The sequence below is a fragment of the Oncorhynchus mykiss genome, chromosome 23 (genome assembly GCF_013265735.2).
Source record: "Oncorhynchus mykiss isolate Arlee chromosome 23, USDA_OmykA_1.1, whole genome shotgun sequence".
NCBI lineage: Eukaryota > Metazoa > Chordata > Actinopteri > Salmoniformes > Salmonidae > Oncorhynchus > Oncorhynchus mykiss.
In genome coordinates, this window is record NC_048587.1 from 42,728,829 (window position 1) to 42,750,640 (window position 21,812).

The following is a 21,812-nucleotide window of genomic DNA, read 5'->3' on the forward strand; positions in this document are numbered from 1 at the left end:
ATAGTGGAATCGCTCCAACTAACACTGGCCAGGATAACAGATAAACAACAGGCAACTGCAATGGTAACTTGGGTGGTGATTCACTAGACCAGATAGTAAGACAGTATGATGTTTGATTTGTACAAGCTCTATAACAAGGCACGAGTGGATATTCTGGACCACTTTAGGGCTCTCTTATGTTGTCAAAATTCAACCAGGGAGAGAACTCTGGATAGACATACTGTCTTACTTTAGGTCTCTCTTATGTTGTCATAATACAACCAGGGAGAGAACTATGGATACATACTGTATACTGTATCTTTCATATCAAAAGCACAAAATAGAATATACAACAAACATAAATGAATTATTTCCATCCCCTTTGATGACTGGTATCGTTTCATCGATCTAATGTCAGTCAGTGTAACTGGATACAATATTACTATGACCACACACATGATCTAATGTCAGTCAGTGTAACTGGATACAATATTACTATGACCACACACATGATCTAATGACATGCTATTATGAAAATAAGCAGAACGGTTTTTGGGTGTCTCCCAATTCTCTGTCCACTGGTGTATCAGAATGTCTGAGTATTAGAAGTACTGTATATGTGTCATCAGACACCTATCAAATAATGGCACAGCAAACTATTTAGCCCAAATAATTATTCTATTATTTTTCATTATGTGAACAGTTTATTTTGTCCTTTTCCACAACAACCTAACAAAACCAAATTGCCCATGCAGTGGCCAGCTACTCTATAACACCTGACTTATCTTCTCTAACACACAACGGGCCTTTGTGGTTTAGTACACGCTCTTATCCAGAGTGACTTACAGTAGTGAGTATATACATTTTTGTACTTTTTCCCATACTGGTCCACCGTGGGAATCGAATCCACAAACCTTGCATTGCAACCACCATGCTCTACCAACTGAACCACACGGGACCCTGTGATTAGTAAACTGATAGGCAAAACAAATGAGGGGTGTGAAAGTCAACACACAAGTCTCACTCATGAAACAATAGCACATTCTTGGCTGTGAATGCAACCCACCACTCTACATTCTTTTAGCTATCTCATTATACCACTCTAATAAAAATAGTACTTAAAAACTGTGTTGTTATCCAACTTGTAACCCTGGCCTTAACTAACCTGTTGTTGTACCCTGTTGTTGTACCCTATATCACCCTGTGCGCCCCAAATGGCACCCTATTCCCTACAGGGTGAACTACTTTTGACCAGAACCCTATGGGCACTAAAGGATAAAGGGCGCCATTTTGAATGAACACTCAGTGTGACACATAGAGACCCTGAGGGGAGTTCCACAGAGGCCCTTATCAAGGTGGCTATGGAAATAACCCATGCAACAGGGAGCGAGAGAGCAGAGAATTAAGTACTTTTCCGCCACCAATCAACTGTGTCCTTTGAGATGGCATCTATCTAGTCTGGGAAATCCCATACCTAGGGCAACAGTATGTTGGAACGTTAATATGGGAGGCAACCCGTCTGGCGAGGGAAACTAGCATTTTTCCAGAGAGATCCTATTAATTTACTAATTCCTTATTCTATTGATGTCTACAGTCTCTTCACACAGCGGCAACAGACCAGTGACCTGACAACACTGGGTTACAGCTTTGCTGTGCTATTTCCCCATCACATGAATTTGCATGCCAGACATTGTAATAGCAATGTTGACAACTATAATTTAACTATAATACAATATAAACTGAGTGGCCAGTTTATTAGATACACTCATCTAGTACCAGGTCAGACCCCTCTTTGCCTCCAGAACAGCATGACTTATTCAGGGCATGGAAACATTGCTCAATTTGTATCAAGGGACCTAATGTGTGCCAGGAAAATATTCTCCTCACCGTTAAACCACCGCCACCAGCCTGTACCGTTGACACCAGGCAGGATGGAGCCATGGACTCATGCTACTTACACCAAATCCTGACTCTGCAATCAGTGTGATGCAACAGGAACTGGGATTCGTTGGACCAGGCAATGTTTTTCCACTCCTCAATTGTCCAGTGTTTGTGATAAAATGCCCACTGAAGCGGCTTCTTCTTGTTTTTAACTGATAGGAGTGGAACCCGGTGTGATCATCTTCTGCAATAGCCCATCTGTGACAAGGGAAAGGGGAAGCCTAGTCAGTTGTACAACTGAATGCATTCAAATGAAATGTGTCTTCCGCATTTAACACAAACCGTTGGACCAACGTTATTTGCCTGTTTGTGGCTAGCTGTTAGCTTGCACGATTTTTGCCTTTCTCCTTTGACCTCTCACCGACAAGCTGAATTGTTAGGTTAGATTACTCGTTGGGTATTATGGCATTGTCGGAACTAGAAGCACAAGCATTTTGCTACACTCGCATTAACATCTGCTAACCATGTGTATGTGACAAATACAATTTGATTTGGATTTGATTTGTTTTTGCCCACAGGACTACCGTTGAATGGATGGTTTTTGTTTGTCGCACCATTCTCGGTAAACCCTAGACACTGCCTGTGTGAAAAGCCCAGGAGGATAGCCGATTCTGAGATACGGGAACGATGATACTATGCTCAAACTCACTTAGGTCACTCATTTTGCTCATTCGAACGTTCAGTCGAACAGTAGCAGAATGCCTGTCTGCCTGTTTTATATAGCAAGCCACAGTCACATGACTCACTGTCTGTAGGAGCGAACCATTTTTGTGAACAGGGTGGTGTACCCAATAAACGGGCCACTCAGTGTATAGTATATTATGTAGTCTCTGAAGGTTGCAAGTTCAAATCCCCGAGCTGACAAGGTACAAATCTGTCGTTCTGCCCCTGAACAGGCAGTTAACCCACTGTTCCTAGGCCGTCATTGAAAATAAGAATTGGTTCTTAACTGACTTGCCTAGATAAAGGTAAAATTAAAATAAAATAAAACATATGGGCATTTATTATGGTATAAGGGTAATTAACAGTATAAGATATTACCGGAATTAGAGTTTTATTTATGACAGATTATCTTCGGATTATGTATTTCACCAGTGAATCTTTATTATTTGGGACATTAATGGTTGTTGATACAGAATGTGCAATCAAATAATTAATTATGGTTTTTAAACTTCATATTAGATTTACATTTCAGGATTGCAATTACAAGTGTAGGCTCAAATCTGATTTGATAAAAAAGTAAGTACTGTAAATAGCTATGTTAAAAATATATTTCAAATTCATACAACAGTTCATACAAGTGCTTCCATCCATACAGTATGTAGTGAGGAGACATTCATTGGCATGGTATTTACATGAACTCATTCAACACCCTTTAGCTACAACTGAAATAGCTATGTGAACTTTATGAAAGTGATATCCACAAGCTAAGCACTAAACATTGACAGTTTTTAGGTATTTTCTTAAAACTGCACTGTTGGGAATGGGCTCATAAGTAAGCATTTCACTGTAAGGTCTATATACCTGTTGTATTCGGCGCTCGTGACAAATAAAATGAGATTTGATTGGATTTTGATTTAATAATATTGGCCCTTACTTCATTTAAAGCAAGCAAGTGCACACTATTTGAATGCTTAACCTATAACTAAGTGTATTCATATTAGTTGTTATCCCAGAGACAGAAGAGTCCTTTCCCAAGATTCCATGGAACCATAGAGATGTTCCAGATATGGAATTTTCCACTCTTAATGAGTCCTCCTCTGGGAACCCAGGGATGGCAGGTAAATCCCATGACACCGTCACACCTGTTGGCCGCTCGCTTGACTGATCTTGTCGTTGGCTGCACTTCCATCTGAGTGTGTGTGTGTGTGTGTGTGTGTGTGTGTGTGTGTGTGTGTGTGTGTGTGTGTGTGTGTGTGTGTGTGTGTGTGTGTGTGTGTGTATGTTTACTATATAGCCACCTTTGTTGCCAAAATACCCACATGTAGAGAGAAAGTCTGACTATAATTTCCCACCATTCCAGCATGCTCACAGTTCATCTGTCACAGTACGTCCAGCGGAAGAGCTTAGCTCAGTTCACAGTGAGAGGAATGGTAACCTTAACAAAATATATTGTTTTCTCCCTAAGCCATGGGTATACCGTCTGCTCTGTGGGTTGCTTTGACTGCAGGTTGCTTTGATCTATAGAGGGTTATGTCAAACACACACAGCAAATTGGCCAGTGTTGATTTTTCAGTGTAACTTTTCTTGTGTTTATTCAGGAGATAAATTCACTCTGTAAGAGTGAAAGTAACACTCAGTTGGGTAAAATATCCCCAAGTGTTAGTGTTAATAAGCATAGTTATTGTTTTACACTGTGGAGAGTTAAACAGTCCCATCAAAAGCACGCCTATCATTATCATATTTCCCAGCATGCTCTACTGCAGGTTGATTTTTTAGGATTGCTTTTAATGTCTGTGTTTTTACATGTACATTGATTGATTAATCTTAAACTACACAAAGATAAATAACACACATTTTTCTAAACTAATACAATCACTTAGTTAAATTTATTGCACCCGTTACTAAAATTGTTGTTTCAGTTTAAATGGTTAAGGTAGTCTTATCAATTTTCAAAAGAAGAAGAACCCTGACAATCATTCTGAATGCAGGTTGCAAGTGAATAACAATTTTAACTATAGTATATCCCAACTCTGGCTGGATTTCAATAGGAATTACACATCACTTCGAGAGCCAGCATAATGTAATTTGCAGGCCTGATTTGGTGTGCAAACCATGACTTTCTTAACACCTCTGTGTTAGGATGAAACTAGGTCATGATACATGTACTATCATAGAGTCATAGTTTTAGATACTCAGTAGGTGAAAGATACAGGCCTTTTAAATTAAATTCAGTAAGCATGTCTCTATCGTTAACAAATACAGTCATGGGTGTTAACTTTACAATTCACTTGAAAAGAAAAGGCACTCTGGGAAATAAGCAAATTTGTCTAGTGTTATGTTTTACTCTGTAGGTGTTGCATAATACTCTACAGTAGAGCTATGCAAACACCACAATCAAGTTCCTATGAACAGTTTAAGAGTTGAATGGGGAACACTGCAACAGAGTTCAATCTTTAACAGTTTCAAAAGTGTTATATTAACACCGGGTCAGTGGGACTCATATGTTCACTGAAAATAGTGTACATTTAACACTTTCAGAGTTAAATGTACACCATTGATTTTGCTGTGCAGGACTGTCCATTTATAGATAGGCAAATTGTTTGTATCGATCACCCAAACGTCATCTCTGGAGTCTGATAGGCTGGTCGCTTTAGAGCCAGCTCATATTAAGAATCCAATGGAAAACAGCAAAATAGAGTCAACAGATTTGAATAAAATGGATGAACAAAAATGTCTTGAGGAGAGAGGTGTAACGTAAAGTCTGTGTTCACCACTGGGATTTCTTGTGCAGTCCATTACCCTGAAAAAAAGAGAGATGATATTGTTAAAAACTGGTTTGGGGCAATTCCATGGTAACGGAATTACGCTGGGATTTGTCACTTTAAAATGTATGCCAAACTTAAACCATTGATTTCAAAAGGTTAACAAACCATACACCTCCATGCAGAAGGTCTAACTTCAACAAGGAAGTGTCAAATCTGAGTCTCACCGTAATTCTGTTATCGTGGAATTGCACATGAGGCTAATGTCATAAATATGCGTAGTGTAATGATAGTCCTAATGCAATGTGCGTGTGAAAAAAGATTGAATTGATAAGAGGACTGTCCATAACACCAGAAAGAAGTAAGAAACCCACAGGACAAATGAAGTGAAAGATAAGACAGGTCCAAAACAGGAACATCTCAATAAGAGAAAAAGACAAAAACGATATATTCCCTGGGAATGTAGAACTAAAAACCATCCAATGGGAATGTAGAACTAAAAACCATCCGATATGAATGTAGAACTAAACACCATCCAATAAGCGTGTACAAGAGCAGGAAGAGAATACACATGCTCGTCAAGGTGAAACATAGACAAAGAGAGAATTCATCAGGAGGAACCCGTAGGTAGAACAAGTTGCTATGGATACAGCTATACGACAGAGTTGAGAGGATTGCTTGTGCTGTGTGCAGACAGAGGCTAGAGAAAGGTGAGGAGAATGTGTCCGAGTACAGCAGGTGTTCGTCTCAAATCGCACCCTATTCCCTATTTAGTGCACTACTTTTGACCGGGCTCTGGTCAAAAGTAGTGTAACATAAAATGAATACTGTGCCATTTGGGACGCACACAAGAGGACATGGGCTGTCTCTCTCCACCTACACTGTGGCCCTGTTGTGTCTGTGTGTCTGCGGCCTCGTCGGTGCATACTGACAGGGTACTGCCCCCGCTGTGGGCCGGGGAGCTGTTGTTGATGGAGGCTCGGGGGATGCGAGACTCATAGGACATTTCCTGCTGCAGTCAGCGATACACATGGGCCACAACATGCACATCAGCATCCAGACAAAAGAGAAGGGAATAATATTTAAACAAAGGGATATTAATATGGGTCCTCTTTCTTTTTAAGAGATAATTGAAAAACAAAAAACAACAATCTGAGGATGTGTGTGTGTGTGTGTGTGTGTGTGTGTGTGTGTGTGTGTGTGTGTGTGTGTGTGTGTGTGTGTGTGTGTGTGTGTGTGTGTGTGTGTGTGTGTGTGTGTGTGCATGCGAGCGAGCGCATATGGACAAACAACTGATGGCCAGTACTCACATTCCCCATTCCCTTGCTAATGATAGCTAGCTCTGTGGGCTGGTAGACAGAACTGCGGAGCTGACCACTGTAGCCACTGTATGGGGACACAACCTTCGGACCTGAAAGGTACAACAAGAAAACAGACAACATCTGAATAATATACGTAGGGACAATGGATACTTTCTTTATATAAATACATATTCAACTTCTAATCTCAATCAATCCAACTTAGTCAGATATTCAGCTTTGAAATGTTGTCCTTCTCTAGGTCAGGGGTATTCAACTCTTAACCTACAAGGGCTGTTGGCTGCTGTTTTTTTGTTCTACGTGATAATTAATTGTGCCAACCTGATCCGTAGAGGAGCACAATGAAAAACTAGTTGGAACTAGCTTTTGAAGTCCAGAGTTGAGTTTGAGGGCTCTAGGTATTCAGTGTTCCCAAGCAACCAGTCATGGTTTTAACCACCATGACAAGATCATAAACCACTGATTTAGGCTATAAGGGTGGAATTCAGACCCAAGTTATGTGCGCTTCAATGGAACTTAATTCCCGTTTTATGCAATTTTCTCTCTGTGCCTATTCTGACAATGTAAGCATGGGGAAATTAATGTGCCAGCCATGTATTCGTTTAGGGTGGAGATCACATAAATGGAGGAGTGGCAGATGTGTGACTACAGATGTGCACCATAATTAGACCTTGACTTAATTCCCTCATATTTCAACCACCCTTACGCACGAGGAAACCATGAATAAGGTCTAGCTAACTTTTCAGTTCCAAGTAGAAAAACAGATCCGAGCAGAATGACAGTTGTGCCAAATTTAACCTTTGTGCACTCTAGAATATTTAATTATATTCCCCGACTTTTCCTGTTTCCTACAATTTCCTATTATGTTCAATGTTATAAGCCAATATCGGTAGCGACCGTAAGTAACAAGCACACATATTTAACTGCCAATTTAGTGTTAGTTCCTTTCAGTTGGTAGGCTTACCCTACATTTCATTACATTGTTTGATTTAGACCATTTTTATTTGTTTCCTCTGTAAACGCTGTCACGTCCATGTGGTTGTTGCTGAGGGTCGCTAGCAATAATGAATAATATTGAATTACAAGTTACAAGGGACATGTAGCCTATTTGAATCATTATGCAATGCAGACAAAATATGACCGTTTAAACCTGAAGCCTGGAGCACGGTTCATGACGACTGGACCGTTGTTATCACAGTTCCATCATCAGTGAGGATTAAGGTCGATTTATATGACTATTGTTCAACCACTATTGTAAATTTTTCTCCCCTTCCAATATTTCATGGATTGAACTGAATATGGCAACTTTCAGGATGATCTGTTATTTTTATGAAGTAGGTAGATTCATAAATACTCTCCTAACTCTAAATCAGCGTTTCCCCAACATGGGAGGGGTCGCCTTATCTGAGAATGGGGTCACTGGAGAAACAGGTTTATACTCAGACTCAGACTAAGCTATCAAGCTCAATTTATAAGACGTCAGTATCGCTATCCTCCTTGTATATCTGTAATATTGACAATGAAACAAATACTAAGGGTGCAGTTTGGTTTTCAGTGGGAAACTAAAGCTGTCACGGTCATTAGATTTATATTTGGACTCAGATGCAGCTGAGCTATCAAACTCAATCTGTAAGACGTAACTGTTCGTGTCGCTACGCTCCTTGTCTGTTGTTATACTGTAATTGTCATAGCCACAAATCAAAAAATAAACACTGACTATTGATTACAGTACCTTTTTTTTTTACATGGTGGGGTCGCAATACTTTTCTGATATCAGAATATTTTTGATCAACTAAATGGAGATTAATATGCATATTTTGATGGCTTTCTTTATTGATCCCTGTTCTCTGAATATATTCTAGTGAGTCTGTCGAGAATATTACAATTAAAAAGGTACACCGTATTTAAAGGGATAGCTTTAGATAAAGGTACTGAAAATTCCATGACAAAATCTGTTGGCCAACAAGTGGGAGGATTTTTGGCGGTTGAACTAAATTTATTCAGTGCGCATAAGGGAGCCAGACACAAAGAGCTCGTTACGCACTTGCATAAGGTAAGTCTGAATACCAAATACTGTGAAGTGCTTAAATCAAAACACGTAAAAAATGTAATGATTTCCTAAGTCTGAATTGGCCCATAACTATATTATCGCAATTGTCCATTCAACTGTGCCTCCTCTATAAACAATGGTAGTGTAAATCAGACCTGTGCAGGAAATAGTTGTATTCTGTAGCTTATTTGAAAATTCCAACTTTCGAAATACTCGAGGTAGTCGAACATAGAGAATCAACTAAAGGCAACTATTTCCTTTGATATTCAAATACAGGTCTCAGAAAACCAAATAATACTTGAAGATATTTGAATATATGCAAGTTATTTGAAAACAACCAACAATGACTCATTGGCTGCTATATATTTGATGAAGAACCAAAAACTAGAACAGGTAGTTTAACTAGTCTAAATATATTATCATTAACACATGGTATTTATCAATCAAAATAATGGAAATAAATAATGGAAAGTAATAAACTGATTTTGTTTTATTGGTTAACATTTATTTTTCAGGATTTCTTTACATCGTGAATTACATTAATGTTTACATCATTGTCATAGCCTATGGTTCTTTAACAGTCATTTTAGATCTTGGTTAATCATTTAAGATGGTGATTGTATTTGATGAACATCAGCGTATCAAATGTTTTGTTGAGCAACAGTCAGGTCTGAACGTTCTTCCAGTGATGCTGAAACAAACATCATTTCCTTATTCTGTCCAATGCCATCAGTTACAGTATGTAGGTTCAGGTACATCCCTCATTCCCAAATGAATGGAAAAGATAAGCACAGAATGAACCAGGGAATTACATAGCACTTATCTTTCCATTTAGCATTGAGGAATATACATGGATCTACACAACAAATTACCTGGGACATGGACTTATAAGACACATTTTTGTGTTAAAAAATGTAATTAATAATAATAATAAACACTGACCGGGTTGAGTAAACACAAAGTGTGGAGTTTGTTGACCCATATAGACACCGGAAAAGTAATAAATATTTGACAGAGTGCCTTTTGAGAAAATGGTACCGTTACCATCCATGACTGATTTGTTAGTGACAGAGACATGGTTGTTTTACTCATACAGTACAGTTTCAGTCCTATAGACTTCACAATGTGAGACCCTAAGTGAGTATGTTATCATTAAAAAAACTTTATTGAACCCAATACCATACGTATTTCATCAGGCCTTTTGAGAGCCTACTTTCACCGTAATAAAGGGGTCTGAAACTCATACACATAACTTTGCCCATCATTATATTATATTTTCCAGCAGGCTCTATTGCAGGTTGATTTTTAGAATTGTTTGTTTCAATAGCTATGTTTTTGTATTCACATTGATTAATCTTATGCTACACGGAGATACATAACATACATTTTTTCTAAACAAATCCATTCAGTTTGATTTTCTGTAACCGTTACTGAAGTGTTTGCTCCAGTTGAGTTGGCTTAGGTAGTCTCTACCCAATGTTTCTAATCATGGTGCTCATTCTGAACGCAGGCTGTAGGTGAATAACAATTCTAACTGTTGGGTAGTTTAACTCCTGCTGGATTCCAGTATAATACTGTATGACTTGCAGTTAGAATTCCACAACTCTGCAAAATTCCAAGATTTTCCACAAGTCTTCTTTGGAAGTTTTCTGGATATGGACGCAGGATATCCAAAATCCTTCAAACATAATTTTGTGAGCCCTCTCACATGCCAATTATGCACTCATAACTAAAGGTACAAAGGATAACTTTACTGGGTAGTGTTTGTACCCCTTTAAGAACAAATCTAAAATATATATATATATTAGAGAGCAATACAACAGCCTGGAAGTCATGGTTAACAGGCCATAAAGTGATGTGTAATTCCTATTGTAATCCAGCCAGTGTGGGGACATCCACCTATTGGATTTTTTAATATCTCCAACCTGTATTCAGAATGACTGCCAGAGTTGGGAAGACTAAACTATGAGACTACCTAAAGCATCTAAACTGGAACAACCATTTCAGTAAATGGGTGCAATAAGTCCAAGTAACATATTGCCTTAGTTCAGAAACTGTTTGCAATTTATATGAGTAGCATCAGATACATTAATTAATTAATATATGTACATGCACAAACATAGATATTGAAACAAACAATTCTAAAAAATAAACCAGCAACATAGCTAGGAAATTTGATAACGATGGGCGTGGTTTTGGTTCAAAGTGATGTGCATGAGTTTCAAGCCCCTGTATTAGGCTAAAACAAATAAGGCCTTATGAAATAAGCATGGTTTTTCGTTAACATTAGAAACAAAACAATTTTATGATGGCTTAGGATCTGAGTTGGTGAAGTCCATCGGACAGAAAATGGATGAATGCAACAACCATTTCTCTGTCCTTAACAAATACAAGGCACTCAGGGCAATATTTGAATAAGGCTTTACACTAAGCAGTGTGTTAATTTAACACTGTTCCGGTGTCTATATGGATCCACTTGATTTAACACTGCTTAGTGTAAAGCCTTAAAAATGATATATTTTTTAAGTAACACTGGAGAATTTGCTGTGCAGTACAGTGTCACAACTTATTTATACTTATCTGTACACAATATCATTGTTTGATTGGTTTGACTTGATTATCTACACCTGGGGCCTGTTCAAGAGAATGAAAATGTACAGAACGTTCAGATGTTCTGATTCAGAGGGGTTGGGTTAAATGCGGAAGACACATTTCAGTTGAATTCATTCTGTTGTGCAACTGACTAGGTATCTATGGAGACGGCACAGTAACGCAAACACAAGCATTGATATTGGGACTGAATCAGAGCTGAGGAGTGTGTTGTGTCAACATTTATGTATGCATGGGACACTGGTTAGGTCACTGTTCTATTCTAGACATGTACTAACGTTTGAGTAATTACAAACTCCCATTGAATCACCTGGTAGATCGGTGGTAATGGAACGTGTGTGTGGGAGAGGCGACTCGGTAGCTTAACTTTTAAATAAGTCTTCTGGCTAAACATAGACAGTGACTGACTATTTAATGTTTTCATAGCTCTCTCTCATCATCCTTCATTCTCAGTCTCTACCAGAAAATGTTCATTTCTTTTAAAACAAACATTCCCTTTTACTATTTAATATAATCGGCAAATATGGAAGGCTTATTTTTCTCCCAACATTCTCCGTTCTCTTCTCATTATTAGTTTGATGGGCTAGGCCAAATGTTATTTAGTTTAATTTATTCAAACATGATATTCCAGTCGGTAAAAATGGTGTCCCTCTATCTTCTAATATTGTCTTGATAGGGCGTGGTGCCAGCTGATCTCTCAGCAGACCAGGACATATAGTAAGCTAATCTCTGTCAGGACAGAGCTGCTAACTCAAAAGGCGCCATCCGCCATCCACATTACCATGTGCTATTATCCCTCCCACTTTAACCTAAGCCATAGTATGCGTCCCAAAGGGCACCCTATTCCCTATATAGTGCACTACGTTTGACCTTAGACCTATGTGCCCTGGTCAAAAGAAGTGCATGCACTACATAGGAAACAGGGTGCCATTTGGAACGCAAACCTTGTGGTGATGAGATGAGGCTAGGGCATGTTGAGGGCAGGTAGAGCAGCATCAAAGAGATAGAGTGGGAGGAGGAGGGACACAGTGTCCTGTTTGGCCCGGCTGCATCCTACTAGATCAGATACGGGTCACCAACAGGATTAAAACCATCAGCATATCAAATTCTGAAGAGTTTGGAGAACGTAAACTGGATGTGAAATTCATTACCGTTTCGATGCCATTTCCACAGTGTGTGAAGATCACTCCATGCAGACAACAACGTTCCCTTATTCATGTATCGGACTGTACTGATGCAAGCTTCAGTGGCCCTCTTAATGAACTTCCCGCTCTAATGTTTGCTAGGTGTGTTAGAATCATCCACTGTATGTGATTTGCCAGCAAGAGGACAAAACATCCTGTCGTCTAGTGAGGTGTACTAATTAGTGAAGCCAGGTAATTAGTGGGTCAACAAGTGTCAGTGTGTGTTTGTGAATGTGTGTGTTTGCGCTCGCCTGTGTGTGCATGCATGACTGTATGTCTACATACCTGAGTTTTCATCCATAGAGAAAGCCTTGTTCTCCATAAACATATTCTTGGCTCCTTGATCCTTCAGGATGGTCTCGTAGCCCACCCCTATACTGGGGTACAGGTCCTCTCTGAACCCCGGCGCCCCCCCGTCCTCCTGAGTCAGAGAGCAGATCTCTGGGATGGTGTAGAGGACCAGGAACACCCAGGCGTTGCTGACCAGGGCGATGGCCAGGGTAGGGTCATCCCAGCTGGGTCCACCGGTCGTCAGGTTCCCCCAGACGTACATGGTGATCCAGGCCACCCAGATGAACACAGAGAGGAGACCCGTGACGAGGAGTATTGCTCCCTCCTGGCGTCTCTGCTTGTGTTTCCCGCACAGGGAGGGTAAGGATGCCACTACGACAGCTAGGAGAAGATTCAGTACGTAGATCAGCGCCATTACAAAGTCCTGGTTGGCGATGTTACATGGCACGTCGTCGGCCGTGCCTAGTGCTGTCCCAGTAACGTTGAGCGGTGACAGTGGGTAGCGAACAATGGTAATGATCAGCCACTCTGTGTTGATGACCACCTCCACCAGCCAGAGCCCCAGGGCTCCCAGACACAGAACCCAGGCCCGGGGCCCCTGATCCCCCCTGCGGGCCAGGAGGTTCAGCCTCACACACTGCATGAGAAGACACGTGAAGCACCCAGCGAACAGCACCCCGAAGAGGAAGCGCCGCGAGGCACATGTGGCGAAGTCCTTCCCTACGATGAAGGAGAAAGTGAGGCAGAAGAGGCCCAGGGTACAGATCAGGAAGCAGGCATGGAGCCCCACGGAGCTCCTCTTGTTCTTGTCTGTGATGAAGGGTAGGCTGGCCAGGAGGACGATGAGGAGGATGATGGAACCCACCACGCCAGCCGCCGCGAATGACTCCAGTACAATGCCCCATACGGCACTGAGGTCACACAGGCTATAGTACAGGGAGCCTACATTGGAGCCACATCCCCCTGGGGCCACGCTGGTGGCCATAGAGAAGGGGAGAGACCAGAAAGTGACAGCGGTCGGGAGCAGAAGGAGATGAAGCCTCTTGAGTGTCCGATCCATGGAATTCAGCAGAACCTGTTCACACAGAAAGAGAAGAGGGAGAAAGTTTTTTAAGAGGATGAGAAGTGAGAAACTAGTGACTTTGTCATCTCTTCAAAAGAGTCACTCTCGATACACCCAACCAGCTAAGTCAGGAGCAAACAAATAAAACATACTGTAATCAGGATGTAGTGGTGTTTACCCACATCACACAAGCAACTGATGGAGAGATTAATGGCTAGATTTCAGTGTTTTCTGAGAAATCCTCAGGAGGTAAGAATAAGCCAGCAACACAAAAAACACAAGTGGAGGTATTGCTGAAGCTGGCATTGATCCCTTCTAAGAATCATTGAGTGACTTACAGGATAAATTAGGGTTAAGTGCCTTGCTCAAGGTACACATAAACATATTTTTCACCTAGGAGAAACCAGTAAACTTTTGCTTAATGGCCCAACACTCTTAACCACTAGGGCTACCTGCCGCCCCAGTGATAACACTTAGGAATGTCAGTTGAGACACTCTTGTTGAGTCACACTCATTGGATAGCATAGTACAGGAAACACACTCACATATTGTATGTGCTGCTCGTACTATAAGTTGAACTTGAGATGAGGTGCCATGAGCCTTTCGAGGTTTTCTATTTTTATACCAAGACTTCTCCTCGTGAAGAGTTTGTCAAACCCATCTAAACAACTGCCAAATGGTTTTATTAAGCATCCCTACAGTAGTTCCAGACGTCTTTTAGTGTTGTGCCATGCTGTTTGTCTCTGTCAGATTACGTAATACTGAGTTGACGACAGCCATCTTATAACCAAATAGATGGAGTTGTTGTGGTGGCGGATGCTGTTTAGTTTCCTGCCATGGAGCCAGTGCTTAGCCATAAGATAAATACTTTCCAGGTGCATTAATTCAATAACCCTCATCTAATAACCTTTTCTGGCCGCAATTCTGCCAATAATGTAACAAAGCTAATGTTGGGGACTAGGGAGTAAGTAGCACAACATCCGTCAATTGTTTGTGGAGGGAAGTGAAAGACAATTGTTTTGAACCTCTTGATCTCACACATACAAACACGTGCACATGCTAGTGCCACACACACTCACACACGCACTCTCACTCACTCACACACTCACTCTCTCTCACACACATACACACTCACAACTCACACACACACTCACGCTCACACAAACTCACGCTCACACTCACATGCACTCTCACTGTCTCACTCATACTCTCACTTACACAAACTCGCACTCTCCCTCTGTTTCACTCTCACTCTCACACACACAAACCTGGTCTCTGTTCCCAACCTTAAAACCAAGAAAAAGCATGGATATGTTAACCATTCCGCTTCTGTCGTTAACTCTTTCAATCACCAACTGAGGTCATTCAACCTTAAACTGAATACCATGAAGAATGTTTCATTTGTATTTTTTTGTTGTTGCCATGTATCAGTTTCACTCATTGGTTGATACTGGTACTCCCTCTATATAGCTCCACATTGGTTGATACTGGTACTCCCTCTATATAGCTCCACATTGATCTGGTACTGGTACTCCCTCTATATAGCTCCATTCTTTTATTTTATTTGTATTATTAAACTCTGCCTCGTTGGGAAGGGCTCCTCAGCAAACATTTCACGGTAAAGTCAACACCAGTTGTATTCGGCGCATGTGACCAATGCAATTTTATTTGAAATATTGTTTTTCCTTTTACAGGTATTATTCTCAATCCATTGACAATACAAATCTCAAAACCTCGCTGAAGACTTGACAGGCAGTAGCTCTGACAAATCACTCCAGAATATCACTCTTTCAAACCAATGAAATTACAGAGAAGGCAGGAATATAATGTTGCAGAAAAAAGGGCTCACCTGCTCAGGTGTGTACTGTGCGTGCAACAAAAGCGACAGTCAATGCTGTGTTCATCTGAAAATGTATTGATTACAGTTTTTAACAATCACTTTGGCACTAATTTCACAACCTTGTGGGCATTTTTCAAAACTCTAGACACAAAACTCAAAACAGTCATCACTTGTAACAGTCAGTCCAATGTTCAAAACATTGCATTGTGCATTCATATCTTTAAAGAAATCTTGCACTTGCAGAATCATTGTTTCAAATAACTAATTTATCATGAAATACCATAGGAACATTCATTTAGATCTCCCACACACAAGATACCTATAGTTTCACTGTGTAGTTGTTCGTCCAATCATTAAATATTGTAGTACAAAATATGTGATACATGTTTCATTATGCTACTACACGTAAATACATCACTGTAAAAGGACTAGTAGAGAGAATACTACAGACACAGTGGAATCATTAAACAAAATATGAAATTTATTGATGAAATACAATAAAATCACAACATATGTTTCTTTGAATCAAAGCAAAAATAATTAGCTACAAAAAAAGAAAAAACAGTTAAAGGTCAACTGCAGTGTTCCTCACCTGGCTTACTGTAAAACATCACTGCAGTGTTCCTCACCTGGCTTACTGTAAAACATCACTGCAGTGTTCCTCACCTGGCTCACTGTAAAACATCACTGCAGTGTTCCTCACCTGGCTTACTGTAAAACATCACTGCTGTGTTCCTCACCTGGATCACTGTAAAACATCACTGCAGTGTTCCTCACCTGACTTACTGTAAAACATCACTGCAGTGTTCCTCACCTGGCTTACTGTAAAACATCACTGCAGTGTTCCTCACCTGGCTTACTGTAAAACATCACTGCAGTGTTCCTCACCTGGCTTATGGTAAAAAGCAAAACAAAAGATTGATTACTGTACTTCTATATTTCCATCAACCCTGTCTTGTGGATTTGGCCACAGGTTCTCATCCACATCACAATGGATATTTTCATTAGCCAAACATCTTGGGAAGAATCTTCGGGCATGGCGAATCCAGGCCTGACACTGGTCTGCCGTGATGTCATTGCATGCGTCATCCATGGCCTGGAGAAGGGTGGCTTGTTCATGTGGGCGCCTATCATATACCGTCCACCTACATGTGGAGAAAAATTCCTCAATCGGTTTAAGGAAAGGAGTGTATGGGGGTAAGTACAGGGTGGTAAATTGTGGTTGGGCCTGAAACCATGCTTGCACCATTTGAGCATGGTGGAACCTGACATTATCCCACACAATGACATACAGTGAGGGAAAAAAGTATTTGATCCCCTGCTGATTTTGTACGTTTGCCCACTGACAAAGAAATTCTGTCTATAATTTTAATGGTAGGTTAATTTGAACAGCGAGAGACAGAATAACAACAACAAAATCAAGAAAAACACATGTCAAAAACGTTATAAATTGATTTGCATTTTAATGAGGGAAATAAGTATTTGACCCCTCTGCAAAACATGACTTAGTACTTGGTGGCAAAACCCTTGTTGGCAATCACAGAGGTCAGACGTTTCTTGTAGTTGGCCACCAGGTTTGCAGACATCTCAGGAGGGATTTTGTCCCACTCCTCTTTGCAGATCTTCTCCAAGTCATTAAGGTTTCGAGGCTGACGTTTGGCATCTCGAACCTTCAGCTCCCTTCACAGATTTTCTATGGGATTAAGGTCTGGAGACTGGCTAGGCCACTCCAGGACCTTAATGTGCTTCTTCTTGAGCCACTTCTTTGTTGCCTTGGCCGTGTGTTTTGGGTCATTGTCATGCTGGAATACCCATCCACGACCCATTTTCAATGCCCTGGCTGAGGGAAGGAGGTTCTCACCCAAGATTTGATGGTACATGGCCCCGTCCATCATCCCTTGATGCGGAGAAGTTGTCCTGTCCCCTTAGCAGAAAAACACCCCCAAAGCATAATGTTTCCACCTCCATGTTTGATGGTGGGGATGGTGTTCTTGGGGTCATAGGCAGTATTCCTCCTCCTCCAAACACAGCGAGTTGAGTTGATGCCAAAGAGCTCCATTTTGGTCTCATCTGACCACAACACTTTCACCCAGTTGTCCTCTGAATCATTCAGATGTTCATTGGCAAACTTCAGACGGGCATGTACTGTATATGTGCTTTCTTGAGCAGGGGGACCTTGTGGGCGCTGCAGGATTTCAGTCCTTCACGGCGTAGTGTGTTACCAATTGTTTTCTTGGTGACTATGGTCCCAGCTGCCTTGAGATCATTGACAAGATCCTCCCGTGTAGTTCTGGGCTGATTCCTCACCGTTCTTATGATCATTGCAACTCCACGAGGTGAGATCTTTATTTATTTATTTTTTTATTTTATTTTACCCCTTTTTCTCCCCAATTTCGTGGTATCCAATTGTTGTAGTAGCTACTATCTTGTCTCATCGCTACAACTCCCGTACGGGCTCGGGAGAGACGAAGGTTGAAAGTCATGCGTCCTCCGATACACAACCCAACCAGCCGCACTGCTTCTTAACACAGCGCGCATCCAACCCGGAAGCCAGCCGCACCAATGTGTCGGAGGATACACCGTGCACCTGGCAACCTTGGTTAGCACGCACTGCGCCCAGCCCGCCACAGGAGTTGCTGGTGCGCGATGAGACAAGGACATCCCTACCGACCAAGCCCTCCCTAACCCGGACGACGCTAGGCCCCACGGACCTCCCGGTCGCGGCCGGTTACGACAGAGCCTGGGCACGAACCCAGGGACTCTGATGGCACAGCTGGCGCTGCAGTACAGCGCCCTTAACCACTGCGCCACCCGGGAGGCACGAGGTGAGATCTTGCATGGAGCCCCAGGCCGAGGGAGATTGACAGTTCTTTTGTGTTTCTTCCATTTGCAAATAATCACACCAACTGTTGTCACCTTCTCACCAAGCTGCTTGGCGATGGTCTTGTAGCCAATTCCAGCCTTGTGTAGGTCTACAATCTTGTCCCTGACATCCTTGGAGAGCTCTTTGGTCTTGGCCATGGTGGAGAGTTTGGAATCTGATTGATTGATTGCTTTTGTGGACAGGTGTCTTTTATACAGGTAACAAGCTGAGATTAGGAGCACTCCGTTTATGAGTGTGCTCCTAATCTCAGCTCGTTACCAGTATAAAGGACACCTGGGAGCCAGAAGTCTTTCTGATTGAGAGGGGGTCAAATACTTATTTCCCTCATTAAAATGCAAATCTATTTACAGTTTTTTACAATCACTTTGGCACTAATTTTGGAACCTTGATGTAATTTGTCAAAACTCTAACACTTTTTCCAATTGCTTGGATACAATTTACATAAAGCTAATATCATTTGTTCATTGAACTAAAATCACCTGTTCAAAATGACACATCAAAGTATTACCATTTCAAAATGCAATTCACACATTACATCTGAGATGACTGTCTATTAATTTCATTACAATGATCTAACCATCAATTGATACAACTGCTCAAAATGATAAGGTACTGTTGTATTACTCTTAATGCATAGTTTTATGGAAACTGACAAACAATATTCCATGTTTAGATCATGAAAGTTTCAGGATAACGAGATCCATTGACACCAATTACCATGGAACATTAACCAATTTTACTATATTATCTATGGGGATGTAATATTTCATCCTCATTCTTTATCAGACACTGTTTCTATGGTCCCCTGTACCACTTTTCCAGATTTGACATTATTGTACACTCACTAGCCATTTTATTAGGTACACCTATCGAGTACTGGGTAGGACCCCCTTTTGCCTCCACAACAGCCTGAATTATTCATGGTCTTGTACGTTAAGAGATGCCCTTCTGCACACCACTGTTTTAAACAGCTGTTATTTGAGCATTTGTGGCCTTTCTGTTAGCTTGAATGAGTCTGGACATTCTCCTCTGTGTTTTTTCCCATAGAAATGCCGCTCACTGAATGTGTTTTGTTTATCGCACCATTCTCTGTAAACTCTAGAGACTGTAGTGCGTAAAAATCCCAGGAGGGCAGCTGTTTCTGAGATGCTGGAATCACCATGTGTGGCATCAACAATCGTACCACGGTCAAACTGGCTTAGATTACTCATCTTGCCCGTTTTAATGTTTGGTCGAACAACATCTAAAGCTCTCTACTCTATATACTCTATGTATTGAGTTGCAGGCAGCCACATGATTCGCTGTTCGAATGTAACCTTCTTTGATGAGCTAAATCAGGTCTGTAGAGTTGATGGCATCAAATTAGCATTTTGATCATTGGTTGTGAGTTTTGTGACTAGAGTTTTGAAAAATGACATCAAGGTTCCTGAAATTAGTGCCAAAGTGATTGTAAAAAAACTGTAATATGTAAGTGTACATAAGCAGTGGTTCCTGGGGAACCAAAGGGGTGCATATTTTTGTTTCTACCCACATGTACATACTCTATTACCTCAATTACCTAGCACACCTGCACGTTGACTCAGTACTGGTACTTCTTGTATATAGCCTCACTATTGTTTTTAATTGTCTTACGATTTCCTTTAATTTAATTGAGGAAATATTTGTTTTACATTTTAACTCTGCACTGCTGGGAATGTGCTCGTAAGTAAGCATTTCACTGTAAAGTCTACACCTGGTGTATTCGGCATGTGATCAATACACATTTTATTTGATTTGATTTGAAGGATAAACTCGTCATCGGGCTTTAATGATTTGAATCAGGTGTGGTAGTTGTTTTGTAAAAATGGATACCCTCAGGATTAAGAAACACTGGGCTATATAGTGTTAATATGTCATATTTTGGACACAAAAAATGAATTTAACCTTTATATAACATGACGTACGTTGTATTGCTTCACCAAAATTTGAATCGCAAAATCTTTGCTTCACCAAAGTTTGAATCGCAAAATCTCTTCACAACAGATACATGAAGCTCAACTATAGGCTTTTAACTAACTGTTAAATATTTTTTGGAACAATTTACAAAAACCCACGAAAGTTGTACAGTCCCTACTGGCTTTTGAGTGTCGCTATTAGACCGTGCGTATTGATTGTGTTACTAAACACTTAACTGTACCTTCATCTCTTCACAAATTAAATTAATCTGTTGAGGACCTTACCTTCAGATGTCTGACTGTTGTAAATTTTTGTTGTTCTTGGTGGTCCTTGATATTGTCGCTACTTGCAATTCACCTGTTCCAACCCACACTGACAAAAAAAACGCGCTCTACATTGTCCCCAGGTAGCCTACATCCAGTGGGATAAAAGTTGATAGCTCTTTGAAAATGTTGCCTATATTCCGTTTCTAGTGGTTTTGAATTACCCTGCAATCTCTGCTTTTGGTCAATTCTGAAATATTTAAGTCGGAGTTGGATCTCACAATACTAGGCTTCTAGAGCTGTTCATGCAGAGCAATTAGTCCCTGGATAGTGACTGCCTTCTCTCTCTCTCTCTCTCTCTCTCTCTCTTCTCTCTCAAACACACACAAACACCATTTTGATTAATACCAACAGGGTTGAGTGTCACTGTAAATAGAATAATACAAGGATCTTTTTGTCTTGTTAACTCTACAAAGATAACAAATACAATGTATTGCTTCTAAGGGAAGGGGGATGTGTGCACCACTTTCTAATTGACACTACAAAGATGTCTGATTCGAACAAGTCAAGCTTGCACATAAATTACTGCACTGCCAGGAAAAGTATTTGCAAAGTCTATTTTCAAGGTCTTTGCGCCAGTCGTGCGTTCCATGTCGAAGCTGCATTTGACCGTGGTGACCTCGAAGGTATTCAAAGTGTCTTTTCCCCGCTCCATGGATTGAACATTTATATGCAATTGGGTCATCAAGAATAGAAGTAGACCATTGTAAATAAATTATCTATTCACGCCTCTCCACAGAACATTTATAGCCTATGATGAAATAGAGACTCCCAATGTGTCAATAGCCTAGTATTGCATCTGCACACACAGATTATCTTTCTTAATAAGATCTAAAAAAGTAGGTATGAGGAGACACCTGGTGGTAGGGCAGTGGTTACTGGGCAGTGTTTACAGGGCAGTGGTTACTGGGCAGTGGTTACTGGGCAGTGTTTACAGGGCAGTGGTTACTGGGCAGTGGTTACTGGGC

At 40.8% G+C, this 21,812-nt stretch overlaps 1 protein-coding gene across 4 annotated transcripts; it reads right to left on the reverse strand.

Moving 5' to 3' along the window:
• Positions 1 to 2,999: 2,999 nt before the first annotated feature.
• On the reverse strand, positions 3,000 to 21,243 carry gprc5c (G protein-coupled receptor, class C, group 5, member C). Of its 4 annotated transcripts, none has more exons than XM_021581076.2 (5): positions 20,806 to 21,243; positions 12,794 to 13,874; positions 6,656 to 6,756; positions 6,278 to 6,357; positions 3,000 to 5,383 (listed from the first exon to the last, which is right to left on the reverse strand). In XM_021581076.2, exons 2-5 carry the CDS (start codon positions 13,857 to 13,859, stop codon positions 5,245 to 5,247), a joined length of 1,386 nt encoding a protein of 461 aa, XP_021436751.2. In that variant the 5' UTR covers positions 13,860 to 13,874; positions 20,806 to 21,243; the 3' UTR covers positions 3,000 to 5,244. The 4 variants fall into 4 exon arrangements, with proteins under 4 accessions (XP_021436751.2, XP_036816391.1, XP_021436752.2 ...); XM_036960496.1 differs by having other exon boundaries at positions 6,274 to 6,357; positions 20,806 to 21,237; XM_021581077.2 differs by having other exon boundaries at positions 6,226 to 6,357; positions 20,806 to 21,184.
• Between the last annotated feature and the right edge of the window lie 569 nt (positions 21,244 to 21,812).

Bases quoted from the DNA above. Each gene is read 5' to 3' on its own strand.
- gprc5c (XM_021581076.2), bottom strand. From the start codon at position 13,859: ATGGATCGGACACTCAAGAGGCTTCATCTCCTTCTGCTCCCGACCGCT. The intron at 6,757-12,793 runs GTATGTAGACAT...TGTACCTTTCAG, and splicing joins CTCTATGGATGAAAACTCAG to GTCCGAAGGTTGTGTCCCCA. The intron at 5,384-6,277 runs GTCAGTATGCAC...TCTTTTTTTCAG, and splicing joins CACAGCGGGGGCAGTACCCT to GGTAATGGACTGCACAAGAA.